This window comes from Acomys minous, assembly GCF_964271855.1.
Source record: "Acomys minous genome assembly, chromosome: 3".
Lineage (NCBI taxonomy): Eukaryota > Metazoa > Chordata > Mammalia > Rodentia > Muridae > Acomys > Acomys minous.
In genome coordinates, this window is record NC_140485.1 from 9732779 (window position 1) to 9747212 (window position 14434).

Genomic DNA, 14434 nt, shown 5'->3' on the forward strand with positions numbered 1-14434 from the left:
GCCAGGTTGATTTCCAAAGTGGTTGTACAAGTTTGCACTCCCACCAGCAATGGAGAAGTGTTCCCCTTTCTCAAGTGCTGTCACTTGAGCTTTTGATCTTAGCCATTCTGATAGGTGTAAGATGGAATCTCAGAATTGTCTTGATTTGCATTCCCTGATGACTAAGAATGTTGAGCATTTCTTTAAGTGCACCTTGGCCATTCAATATTCTTCTGTTGAGAATTCTCTGTTTGGCTCTGTATTCCAATTTTAATTGGGTTATTTGGTTTGTGGGTATTTATTTTCTTGAGTTCTTTATATATATTGGATATTAGCCCTCTGTTGGATGTGGGATTGGTGAAGATCTTTTCCCAGTCCATAGGCTGTCGCCAAATTAGATTTTTAATTCCTTGAAGAAAACATAGAATACTGAGTTTTACATAAAAAATCATAGACGTACACATTTTAAATTTTATATAATATACGAGTTGTAATTCTTTTTTCTTCTGCTGTTTCATCCTGTAAGAACAGATTTGATGATATTGATTCTGGCTTTGTATGCATCAGTAACTAGTTGGTAGGCCTGGGTGCTTTTGAAATTCTTACACCTGTCCTGTTTCAAAGACATTTAAGAGTGACCTTGATTGTAGATTTTGAGCTTAAAATCAAATCTATTACGTAGAATACACATTTAATTAATATTTTATTAATCCTTAGAGAATTTCATGCAATGCATCTATTATATTCACCCCAACTCCTTCTATATTTACCCTTTCTTCCTTTACCTTCCTACTTAACCAACTTTAAATTTTCTGCTTTAAGAAAATAAAACAAAACATTTTGTTTCAGACCAAATGAACATTTCTTTCAGTATCTTCTGTAGAGCTGGTTTTGTATGCATCAGTTTCTTCAGTGGGATTTTGTTATTGTTGGTTTTGTTTTTTACCATAGAAAGTGCTCCTGTCTCCTTGAGAGAGCTGGCAGGTTGCAGCTGTAGTAGTTTGCATTGGCATCTGTGGTCCTTTAGAACTAGAAGAACATGAGCAGGCCCTCTGGCCTACAGGGTTTGCTTTGAGAAGTCAGTGACCCGGTGTCTCTGTCTTGCTGCTTTCAATCTTCTCTGTGTTTTGATTGGTATGTGATGTGGGGAGTCTCCTTTGGTCCTGTCTAGGTGGTATTCCCTTTGCCTCTTGGATTTTAATGGACACTCCTTTCCCTAGATTTAGACATATTTTTCTTCATGATGTTGCTGAAAATATTTTTGTACCTTTGATTTAATTTTTTTTCTTTCTCTATGTACTATAGGTGTGTTTTTTGTTGTTGTTGTTGTTGTTGTTGTTGTTTTAAGTGTCCCAGATTTCTTCCTTGTCTTGTTCCTGGGATTTTTTTAGATTTAATGTTTTCTTTGCTTGAATGATCTATTTCCTCCACCTTGTCCTAGAGACATGATATTCTCTGTTCTACTTGACTCAACCACGAAATTTTACTCTTAATTTTCCCCCCTAGGGTGAGTTTGATTTCCTTTTGTCTCTTCAGAAGTTTTATTTCATGACTTAATTCCACTTATATATCTTGAATTATTTTCATTATCTCATTGAATTGTTTATATGTTCATAATCCTCATTCAGGAATTTGTTCATGTCCTATTTTGAGTTCCTGGAACATATTATAATTGCCTTTTAAAAATCTTTGTTCTTTGCATTAGCTAAGTTGCATTTCACAGAGAATGATACAACGGGTGCTCATTTCTATAGGAGATGTAGTGTCTTGGTTATTCATGTTTGTGGTTTTGTGCTGGGACATTGGTACCTGGAATTAGGTTTTGATAATAATTTTTGCTTGTTATCTGGTCTTTTCCTGTTGAGTGGTTGTTTAGACTCTTATTTGCTCTTACCCCAGTTAGTGATCTGGCTGACTGGTGCTTGGTTCGCAGTCTTGAAGCCACTTGCTGTTGGTAAGTGAGTGGGGTATGAGCAGTGGTCTGAGCTCTGCTAGGGATAGATGTAACTTCCAAGATGTAGGCAGCTGTAGGCTTAGAAGATGAAGCTCGCTCCGCTAATCTTCGGAGGGCTGTAGAGGGTCCATCAGGCTCTGCTGCTGGTCCTTGGATAGCAAGCCCTGGGGTCCTGATGCTGCACATGGTGCTGCTGCTGCGTTCCGCCTGGACTCCGAGTGCTGTTCCTAGTCAGAGTGCAGGATGTGTTTGTTGTCTAATAGGTAAGCAGCGATAGGTTCCAGCTGGGCGCCATTGTGGTTCTGGGGCTTGCTGGTGAATATGGTGACTGGGAAGCAAGCAGGGGAATGGATAGAATACATTTTAATTCTAGTATTGGTCATTTAAAAATAGTTTGTGTCTGAATGAAGGAGCGTTACTAGGAAGGCGGTGGAGGAAGAAGGAGCAAGGGGAAGGAACTGGAGTGGAGTGAGCACAGAGTGCATGATGTATTTGAAAGAAGTTCTCCTTAAGAAACCAAACACTGTGTACAATGAGTGCATACCACTACAAGGAGACTTTTAAAAAACTGACAACATGAAGAATAAGATGTTCAATCAGTGAATATTTGTTGTGCTCGTAGATTCATCATGTGTAGGTACCCATGGTACTTGTGTGTAAAACAGTATTTTAGTCCATGATAGTCTACAAAGGATGGTGGTTTCATCCCATGAAATTTCAGTGAAGCTGTAAGAAAATACATTTTCTGTCTGCTTTAAAAATCTGAAGTAAGAGTGTCCATTCTGTTTAGTTCTAGTGATTAAAATTCCTTTATGGTATCCAAATACTCTTATGTGCCACTTGTAAGGCAATGCTATAAATTAAAGAGTGGACTTTTTCATATTGACTGGCTCAGGCATTTGGACATGGTTGAGCTCTTCTTTTTATTTACATTCCTTTCAAATATTACTGGGTGTAATAAGTGGAGGTTACTCACAATTTACATTATGCTCTGGAGCTGTCACTATGCTGTATATGTTTGCACTGTACTGTTTGCTACAGTGTTGAAGGGATAAAAGAAAACCAATTCAGAATGAAGATTAACACTTAATTGTTACGATGCTCAGAGAACTTCAAAACACCTTTTACTTAGCCTGAAAATAATATCACTTTTAAATATCCTCTTTAAAAAACACAATATAGTAGTTCTTTAATTTCTTATGTTGATGATTCTTAGAAATATTAAATTTGAGATTAAACCTGCTGACCATACTGTTCCTTTAAAAATGTTTATGGTTCATGTCTTAAGAACAAAAAAGAAAGACATTGGCAAGAGTATTTTGTATAGACCCTGAATAAACATCAGAAATTCCTACAGCTTTGCATAAGCTAATGGTCAGACGGCTTGGTGGCCTTACTCTGTGCGGTGATGACTTTTGGTAGCAAGTTCCTAGATTTAGCAATTCATATTTTAAGTAATGAAGCCATGTTTGGGGAAGAATATTATTTGTAACATTTTCACCATCAAAGATGACAAAATGCATTTTATCTTAGATTCAGATAGCTAATGTCAGAGATGTGTTGCAGTGGCTAGCTTTGACAGACTGGGAGGAAGCTCTTTAATTTTTGTTTGTTTTGTTTTGTTGAGATTTTTGCTAAGAAGAGTAGAGGAAAACGGAGTAGCAAATTTGAAGGCTTTCCTTGATATTTGCCATGTTCCTTTTTCAGAGTATCTGCTGGGATCCAGCGGAAGTCAGCTTTACCACACCGAAGGCCATAACTGGGATTTTGAATTTTCACCTACTAGAAATCCTCAGTATGTCAAGGCCTCCCCACAAAGGTTATTGAAAGGGGTAGTTAAAGCTGAAACCTTTGCTGTGGAAAAGATGAGCCAGAGCTTCCCCTTTATAAACACAAGAGGAATTGCCAGTATCTATGCAAGGGCTGGGGGTAGCTGTGCCTTAACCTATAGGGTGGGCTTTCCTGTACTCTCACTCCCAGGAGATGTGTCTGAGATGCCAAATCCCATACTAAGGTCTCAGATGCAGAAAGGTGCAGCCAAGATCTAGACCACAGGCTCTGGACTCCAGAGTTCACACCTTGAGCCACGTAGTTATTATAGACAATTAAACTACAGGTGTGCATTTGTGAATTTCAGCTTTAAAAGGAGAAGAAACACTGGGTAAGATCACCAAGAGAGAGAATGCAAACAGGAAGAATGAAGCCCGAGCCCTACACCTTTCCTATTCATACCCTGGGGAGACGAAGAGCTAGCAAAGGGCTCTGAGACGCTGTCGCCAGGGCCAGAAGACAGAGAAGAGTTAGGTTCACAGAGAAGAGGTCACCTCCACTCAGTCCTGCTGTGGGTATTTGAGCTCACCCCCAGCTAAACTTAGCAATAGAAGAAGGACATAGTCACACCTCGGATGACATACACTAGAGTAGTAAATTATGATTTTTATGGCCACAGTGAACATTAAAGTCACCCCGGAGGGTGTCCGGGCCTGATCCTGAGAGCGAGCCCTGGAATGGCAGAGATATGCTCTGCTACTCCATCCTCAGTACTCACTAACTTACCACCCGACTTTGACTTGTTTGTGCCCAGCTGTGATTCTGTAGAATATTTATATATACTGTTTTTTTAAATTTAATGTTTCTTTTAAAATTTGTTCTTCTTTAAATATTTGGGGAAAAGATTAAAGAGTATTTTAAAAATGAGAACAAAGAGCCAGTGAGAAGGCTCAGCACTTGCCACCAAGCTCTGTTGCCCTGAGTCTGATTCCTAAGCACTCACATGGTGAGAGGAGAGAACCAAGTCATGAAACTTGTGCTCTGACCTCCACATCCACATCACACGTGCAGGAGCACTCACAAGCATCCACACACACACACACACACTAGATAAATACATGTAATACAAATATTAATCACAATAAACACCCTAAAAGCTCTCAGGATCTTAGTACTTACCATTAATGTGACATCAGATGTAAATCTCTACGTAGCCTGTACTATAGACCCACTGGCCATCTCCTGTCCGCCCTGCCGGAGGCAGGAACCACTTTATTCCTTGATGGCATTCAAGTCCATGTCCCAGGGTAGACCGCAAGCGTCTGACACTGATGCTGCGGGTGGCGATAGGTCTTGAGATTACTTCTTGAGTGTTATTTCCTAAGGAGAAAGGAAAACAGACTTCCAGAACAAATTGTGATATTAAGGTAGTTCTTAGCAAGGTTAATAAAATAATCTATAATATGAATCAAAGAGATTTCATTGATACAAAACATGTAGATTTAGGCATATGGGACTGAAAATTTGCTTTAAATAACATAAGAACATCCTAATGTATGTCAAAATCAGAAAGGAGTCTGAATAATGTTGAGTCAGTTTTAAAAAAACAAAAATAAAACTTTTTTTTTTAAACCTATAAGAATGTTGGATGTCAGCCGTGGCTCTTACTCAGTTCTCTGAGTCTCAGTCATTCTAAGCTTAGGTAAATATGGCTGTGGTTGTTCTAAGCAAGCTGTATTTCACTGGGAAAAACTTTTCAGCATATGCCACTGCAGTGAAAGGTGTGTCTCTAGCAGGGCAGGATTTAGAGTCCTTTGGACTAGGCCATTGTGGGGGTAGAAAGACCTAAATTTGGAGTCCAGACACATTTATTCATGTCTCAATTTTTCCACTTCCTCTCTGACCATAAGCAAACCACAGTACTATTCTGTCTTGCTCTTTTCTCTTCTGTCTGTCTGTCTGTCTGTCTGTCTGTCTGTCTCTCTCTCTCTCTCTCTCTCTCTCTCTCTCTCTCTCTCTCTCTCTCTCTCTCAAAATATGTCCAGCACACATTTTTTTTTACTAGTAATGGTATTTTAAAGATTTCATTGACCAGAAGCACTCTGGACACTACAATATTATATAATTATGGGGATCTCTTATTTCTAGTAAGGTTTCACAAGGTACTGGCTTCAACATCCTATAAAAATAAATTGCAGTAGAGCAAGGTCCAAGTGTGCTTCATTCTTCTGTCCCCTATTAAGAGTACAGAGTAAATATTTACTAAATGGTGGAGATTTTTTTTATATCACCTTTAACAAAGGGAGTATTCATGATCAGTTTCCATGTGAGTGGCAGGATAATAGTTTACTGTAGAGTTTGCCACATTTTGTGGGCTGCCTCACAGGACTTTCACGTGAAAACTGGGAAGGAATTCCTGTGTGATGTTGCCTCTAATCTAAGCGTGGTGCCAGAAGGCATGGAGGGAGAAGAGACCAGAGCAGCTGTAGGACTGGGGGAGCATGCTGTTTTCATCAGGCAGCATTTTCATCTTATTTTAAGGTTCTGTGGACATGATTTTATATGTGAGAACAATAGGACTCTTTACGCTTTCTGTTGCCTTGTTTCAGGGCTAACAATGAAATTTACCATAATGTTCTCTTTGTGTTTTGTCCACATTTGCCAATGCATCCTTTATGCTGTGGGTATTTTGCATGTGGAAAATGAGGTATGGAGGACATGCAGTGAAATGACTAACATATGGCATTAATTCCTCATCTTGTTGGTATTTCTGATTTGTTAGGGTACGCTTAGGAATAATAATGTCTTCAGGTTGCTCTGGTGTATTTTTATTTTTTACTTTTTGTTTAAGACAATGATAAAGTTGTGCACAGTGGTGCATGCACCCTAGGTGGCAGAGGCAGGTGGATCCCTCTGAATTCGAGACCAGCCTGGTTTACAAAGTGAGTCCAAGAGAGCCAGCCAAGGCTACACAGAGGAACCCTGTCTCGCAAAACCATAGCAACAACAAAGACAATAATAAAAAATTTTTTTATTCGTTGACAGGATAAATAAAAGCTAAATGAAGTTAGGATCATAGGGTGTTAAACATGGGGTTCTGGGACTAGAGAGATGACTCAGTGGTTAAGAACTTCTTCCAGAGGACCCAGGTTCAATTCCCAGCATGCACATGGCAGCTCATGGCCATCTAAAACTCCAGTGTTAAGGGATCCAGTGCTCTCTCTGGCTTCTGTGAGCATCAGGCATAGACATGATGCATAGGCATACATGCAGACAAAATAGAAGAATAAGAACACCCAAGTGCTGTAGAGATCATCATGCAGTCTTCATTTTCCATTCTTTAGTGTCTATCACATAGGTTCAGAGTCAACAAGGAAATGCCTTCATCTTCAACATACACATCATGGGTTTTTATTCTATAAGATATATACACCATTTTAGACTGTATTAAGTAGGTTCATGTGCAGTTGTCAGCTAGTAGAGTACATCTGCTTTCATGATGAGGTCTGATGTCCGAACTATTTTTAGTTAACTACATTCTGAGGTTTAATGCAGCACACAAAGAATGCTCAAAATATACTTATTCACAGTCATGTCTCCTTGAAAGACAGCTCTTGAAAGTGATGGGCAGGAACTTCTGGGAAACCAGTTGGGGGGGGGGAGGGTGGTAGTGTCTCTTTATTCAATTCATTAAGAGACAGAAGGGAAAAAAAGAAAGCCCACAATAGAGGCCTGCTAACAGAAGCCAGCCAGACACGACTTCCCCAAGCCCTTCCTTCTTCTGCAGTTGCTTTTAAATGTTTATCATGTTTATGGCAGCACGAGAATACCAAGAGGGACTGCTACTGGGTCAAGAGTGAATCAACTGTGTTGGACCTGGAGGCATGTCACACAAGACTGGCAGCCTTTGTTCACTCCCTAGAGCCCAGGCTAGGGCGGAAGAGGAGGATGAGCACAGAACTTGACCCTGACCTCCATCTTTGTGCTGTGACTCACCCTCCCACACCAACAGTACTGTTTGTTTGTTTATTTGTTTGTTTTTCAAGACAGTTTCTCTGAGTAGCCTTGGCTGTCCTGGACTCACTTTGTAGACCAGGCTGGCCTTGAACTCATAGAGATCCTCCTGCCTCTGCCTTCCCAAGTGCTGGGATTACAGAAGTGCGCCACCCCACCCACACTAACAGTACTTATTCTTATTTTAAAACCTTGACTATGTTAAAGATGCATAGTATAGTCTCTTCAAACCAAATTCATGTTGCCCAAGTAGCAGAGTGGAAAACACAGAAGAAAAGCTTAACTTGTGTTTAAATAAGTTGTTATTCTATAAACATACATATTATTCCAGGTTCTGTTTGGAAGCTCATGGGGCACTATCATTATATGAAAAAAATAGAAGTCCTAGGTCTCAACAATTTAAAAATACAGCAGATTTAAGAAGACGTGACAAAATGGAAGGCAAAAGGACACGGTAATGAAAAAGTGAGCTTGTTGGCTACCCACATCTTAACAAGTTAGAGTCCCGCTTTCCAGAAGGAAAGCACACATGCAAACAAGTTTGTCTTAGTGTTTTCAAATTTCTCCTGCTGTTGAGTTCATTAAAATTTCACAAAAAGTAAAAGAGTATACAGACTCTACTTGACCATGACTTTGGCTGCTAATGCCTATCAATCTTGGAAAATATATCAACTTTCATTTTTATTGAGAGTCCACAACTTCAGTACCATGATTATTTCATTTACATAACATACTGAAGACCAAGTCCCAGAATTGTGAGACCAGTTAGAAAGTATTCCTGAGGGATTGTTTTTATTGTGTCTGGCTAGGTAAGTTTTCTAACTGGACCAGAGTAGGGTAATGACTTAATGTTGCCCTCTGACTGTTGTGGAGGATCTCAAGTCTAAAAGTAGAAACATAGCTGTGTGTGGAGAGGCAGAGGATGAAAATATAATGACTAAATAAAGGCTTTGTGACATTTAAAATTAAACCTTGTGTTTAAAATTAAATGATGTGTTTGTAGCTTTCCTAGAAACTACAAAAGAGCAGGCACCAAGGTGTTCTTAAAGGATTTAAAAAATGGTTGAGTGATAGGAAGTAATCAAGTTCTCTTTAGATTCGATATCAAGTAATTAAGTTTTTTCTTTAAAATATCACTTTGGAATCATGGTGCTGAACGTATTTGGACTTTTAAGGAGCTATAATCCTGAAAGTATTGACTTTGAACAGTCAATCAGCCCGATTTACAAATAGCAGTTCTTCAGGCTCCTTAAAAGCAAGGCTCTGTCTGCGGCTCAGGGCATTTGCTGAATCATAGCAGCTGTACAGTCACTGGATTCCACTGCAGGGAAACTGTTTGTACCTGAGAAATCTCAAGTTCAATCTCTAGTCAGATTTCAATAACTTTCTCTGTTTTCCCAATTGGAAAAATTTAGTCCATTTTTTTTTAACCTAAAAAGAGTTGTTGCTGTGGGAAGTAGATGATTGAGTTCTTAACTAACCAGGTGAGTCACACCAGGTCACACACCTGAGGTCCTCTCTATACACTAACAGCCATAGAAGTTGTATTCCACTCACCTAGCCAGTGAGTGTAACTGCAAGCTGCTTCCTTGTCTGGCTTTGGAACAGGTATAGGGAATCCTGAAGTAGACATAAGACAACTTCTGTCTCCAGCTGACTTTCAGTTAAACATCAATAAAACTGAAAAACAGTCAAAATCAAGAGTTACTAGAGATGAGAAATGCAAGATGGCTGCTGCAGAGACTGGGGAGGTGCTTGGTTGAGTTGGTAACTAGACTAAGGAAGTTCTTCCTTGACAAAGAGGCAGGACACTAGAGAACACTCACTATATAATATAGCAGCCCCAGTGAGTGTGCCTGTTACACTACCATTAGTTCTAAATTACAGTAAAAGCTCATGTTAAATAGGTGGAATTTACCTTGTGAAATTCCCAATGCTTGTAGAAACACACAAGTTTTACACAGTCCCTAAAGATCTGCCGTAGAAAGTTTTCTGCTGTGGGCTGGGAAGTGGCTTTATCGGCAGAGTGCTTGCCACATGAACAGGAGCGTGGAGAACAGGAATACCCAGCTCTGTAAGAATCTAGCTGTGACAGCTTATCCCAGCTCTGGAGAGGGGGTTAGGGAGGGAGGGGATGCTTGAGGCCTGTTGGCCTGATAATCTGCCCAGGCTTTTAGTTCCAGGTTCAGTGAAAGTCACTGCCTCAAAACATGAGGTGCTTAAGAGAGCTAGAGGGAGACACTTGGCACCGCTGTCTGGCCTCCACAGATCCTATTGATTTTTAGTTAAGTTTTATAGTTTTAGTTGCTGTGGTCTGTACCTAGGGTTTTACAACACATGTGTATGTTTGCTTGTTTGTTTTGTAGCCAAGGCTAGCATCTAACATTGCTTTTCTTGCCTTAACCTCCCAGATCCTAGGATTATAAACAGCTTATCCTGTGTATGATATATTCATATGATAAAACAAAACTTGGCTTTTATATATGCTAATGCCAGATTCTGGGACATGGCTCCCAGTGGTCTGAAGTGATGTCAGGGATTACTGCATCTAAAAAACCTTCCTTACCCAGCTGCAATTCCAGAGCAAACTTGCCTCACTCCTCTACAGGGCAGGCTGCCTCCTGACTTGGACACACAAAAACAAAGCAGGCAAAGAACATTTCTCATTGTCTAGAACTCCCAGGGTTGTTGCTTTTATCTCAGCTCTTCTCATTGGACTTAATGAGAGTAAGATGTCCACCTTCACAAGGTGGACAAGCTTGCTTTTCATCTAGAACAGGTGCTTTCTTCATGTTTTGTTTCATGGAAGCATGTCAGCTCTAGGCTTGGCCAACTCACCAGTTTCAGCTAACACCTCATCCTATGGCCTTCAACCCACTTTGGTTCAGTCCTTAGGAAAAGCTTATTTTGAGAAAGAACTAGAGAGTAATAACTGAAGATTATGCTGTCCCCGTGTTCTTCCTAGAAACTCTTGACATCCAGATCACGCCAGAGAAGAATTCCTGCTTAAGTTTTCCCAACCCCTGCTGATCATCACTTACTGTCTTTCTTGGATCCCAGCTTTCTTTACATGGTGTTGCAGCACTCAGCCCACACATCCTTACTGTATGGCACACAGATGTCTTCTCTTAGCCTTTTCAGTCAGTGGCCTAGTTATAATAGTCCCCAGGAGAAATGCCACCCAGCTTTAGTGCCAAGAATAGATGTTCTCACCTGAACAATTGACAGGCTGTGGTCCTGTACAGCTCACAACCCCCTAGCAATCTAGGTCACAAGGAGCTCATGCAGCTCTACAGCAGCCTGGCTAAGACAGATTTCCTTAGCCTCAATGTTGTGTCTCATTTTTACCTTACTGTGTTTTCACTATTATTTTGTGATGTTTTCTTTTCTTTTGATAATTTATTTAAAACATGCGTATGTTTTTGTGCTTTTGTATATGGTGTTTTTCTTGCCATCAGTTTATTCTTTCACTTTCTTGAGTGTTGTAACTCGGTGGTAAGTATAGAAGTCAAATTTTGTCAATTTGTGTTGTTTCTTTATAATATTTTTGAACAAGTTGAGTTTTTCTGCTTTTAAAAAAAAATAATTTGTTTATTTACTTTGCATCCTGGTCATAGCCCCATCCCTCCTCACCTTCCAGCCCCCTCCCCCGCCCCTCACTCCCCTTCCCCTCCCCCATTTCTCAGAAAAGCAGAGCCCCACTTCCAATCCATCCAGCTCCTCAGGTTACATCAGGACTGACCGCTTCCTCCTCCCCTGGGGCCTGGCAGGGCAGTCCCACCAGGGGGAAGTGATCAAAAAGCTGGCAACAGAGTCCATGTCAGAGAAATCCCAGCTCCCTGTACTAGAGGACCCAACGTGAAGCTGCAGCTGCCCATCTGGTACATCTCTGTAGGGGGCCTAGGTCAAGTCCATGCGAGGTCCTTGGTGACACTTCAATCTCAGCAAACCCCTCTGAACCCACAGAACTAAACAGAGAATTCTGAAATAGCTGAGAAACACTTAAAGAAATGCTCAATGTCCTTAGTCATCAAGGAAATGCAAATCAAAATGACCCTGAAATTCCGTCTTGGAACTGTCAGACTGGTTAAGATCAGGTGACAACACATGCTGGAGAGGATGTGGAGAAAGGGGAACACTCTAGTATTGCTGGTGGGAGTGCAAACTTGTACAAGCACTTTGGAAATCAGTTTGGTGCTTTTTCAGAAAACTGGGAACAGTATTACCTCAAGACCCAGCCATAACCATTCCTGAGTATATATCCAAAAGATATTTTCTTATTTACTTTTAATTATGTAAGGTTTTGTAGGCTACTTTAGTCACTGAAAACATTAAGTATGACCATTGAAAATCACTATTCTCAGTTTTTTGATAATTTTGAGGACAAGATGTATGCAATTGACCTGTTTTAAGCAGCCAGAATGTGCTCTGTGTAGTTGTCGTCAGAGCCACTCCTGTGAAATCCAAACTGTTCTGTGCTTGCTATTGAGGTGTTGATGTCTCTACCACCTCTGCATCCCTACAAACTGGTTCTGCGCTCACATACAGTGATGCCTAGTGAACATCCTTGAGCAATTTAAGCGTACAAGGCCTGTCACTCCTAAATGTCTCCTCCACCGAAGCCAGAGGACTCTCAAAAGCAAAGATATGATGTTCTTGGATGGCTTCACATTAGTCAACTGTGGGGACTCTGCTAGTGCCTCTGATGCTCCCTTTCTCTTTCTCTGCAGACTCACATTTCCAGACTTCCTCCTGGTGCTGTGGCAGGACAGTCAGTTGCAATCGAAGGTGGAGTTTGCCGCCTGGAGAGCCCTGTGAACTGACTCCAGGCTGAACATGAAGTATCGAATGAGAAGCATTGCAGAACCTGAGCTTTGGGCTATTTAATTGAAGTTGGGTGTTTTATCTTCCTTGTTTTGTAATTCTTATTGCAACCTCGGGCACTGCTTGGGACACAAGTGCTGCTATACTTAGTGCTGGTTGACACTCGAGTCTTTGATGGGTGAGTGGGGGCATGTGTGGGTGTGTATTGGTATGCAGTGTGTGTGTGTGCTTGCTTCTCCCTGGTGGGGTAGGATCTCAAATGTAACCTAGAAACAAGAATGATCAAATCTTTACAAAATGTGTGCTTTAACTGTTTACAAGTAAAACCTAAAGTTGTAGAATTTTTATTTCATAAAGAGGTACCAACTATGGTTGATACAATGTGTCTGAACTGAACAGTGAATCTGCTTGTTTAAATGACTTGACCTTGATTGTGGTCTATTTAATAACTGTAATCAGTAATATTGTGTCAGTTTAAGTGGATGGTGTGGTAACTTAAACTGTTCTTATCCCTCATACAGGGCATTTTTCCTTGAATAAAGAATGGTTTCAGTGAAACAGTCTAGCAGAGAATTAAAGTCAGAACCTTTTAAAGTAATAGTCTTATTGATAATGTTTGTACTTCTTCCCTGAGCTATTTGAAGCTTAAGTATTGCATAGCTTTGTGCCGTGTGTACTATATTATAAAAGAATATGTAAAGAGAGTGTTCAGTAATGCACAGTTTTAATTTGTGTATAATGGAATGTTATTTACAATGTAACACTGTAAATAAGAAAACAAAGTTTATGGGAAAATTCAATATTATCTTTGTTTCTTGTTTAAATATATTTTTAAGATAAAGGTACAAAATAAAAGAAGCATATTACTGGGTATAGTGTATGAGTGCTTGCTTCAGACTTATCTTTTGAACCCTAGACTGGTGGCCTGTGTTTTATTTTCGTTACAGAAAACTTCTTCCAGAATTATATCATTGCTCCTCTTGCTAGCTAGCTTCATGCAGCTACAGCCAACACTAGCAGAATGGAAGGCAAAGCTTACGGTGATTGAAGTCTCACTATAAAAACACCTACAATTTCCATTGCAACTTGATAAAAATAACAAAGGGAAGGAGCAGGAGCGCTTTGCTTTGAAAAGTTGTAGTGCCAGCTGAAAGCTCAGTGTGGTGGTTGATAGATTGCTCCTAAATGTTATATTTAGGGATTCTGGAGCCACATAAGAAAACCCAGACTTTCCTTTTAATTTTTTTTTTTAAGTAAGAAGTGGTTATCAAGAAGATACTAAAGATAGACTCGCTCAGGGGGAGGAAGTTTCCCTGCAACATATAATCATGGCTCTGGGCGGTAACTGATAAAGCCTCAGATGAAATTATATACTTGACATGGATGTATGGCTAAATTATAAAGGAAAGACAACCAAAATGAAGAGGGTGTAAATATGAATGATTTGAGAGTTGCTGGTTTATATTCCTTATGCAGGCAATTACATTTGCCCTGCTGTGCTCTCGCAGACAGGTTGGTGCCATAGTACCTGTTTCTCATTCTTAATAAGGTTGAGAACTTAGTAAGAGACGGACCGGCTGCTGAGGAGCCTTTGGTTTTCAATGCTATCAAAGACCGCTTACCTGTTGTCAGGGCTATTTTTAGGAGCTGGACTGGATCACATAAAACTATCAGGACATTTGGAGTCTGAAAATCATCTGACCTATTTCACCAGGAATGTCACTTCTTTCATCTCCTCCCTACTTACTCTATATTCATATTTAAAAGTCTGAGTTTGTTTAAGACTCCTTCTATGAAGAGTTTAAAAACTGGTCAGCAAAATAGGATGCCGTACCTCTATGAACAGTCTGTTAAGACTATTCTCCAGTATTCTAAATACTTCTTTGTAAGAGA

The 14434-nt window shown here is 40.1% G+C and overlaps 1 protein-coding gene across 10 annotated transcripts in view; it reads left to right on the forward strand.

The window, feature by feature from the left end:
• TASP1 (taspase 1) overlaps nt 1-13412 on the forward strand; it is a 218486-nt gene extending 205074 nt beyond the window's left edge. For all 10 annotated transcript variants that reach the window (XM_084774559.1, XM_084774564.1, XM_084774563.1 and 7 more), the window contains one exon: nt 12448-13412. In XM_084774559.1, coding sequence (XP_084630685.1) covers nt 12448-12540 — 93 coding nt within the window. In that variant the 3' untranslated portion in view covers nt 12541-13412. The remainder of the gene's footprint in view (nt 1-12447) is intronic.
• The last annotated feature ends 1022 nt before the right edge of the window (nt 13413-14434 follow it).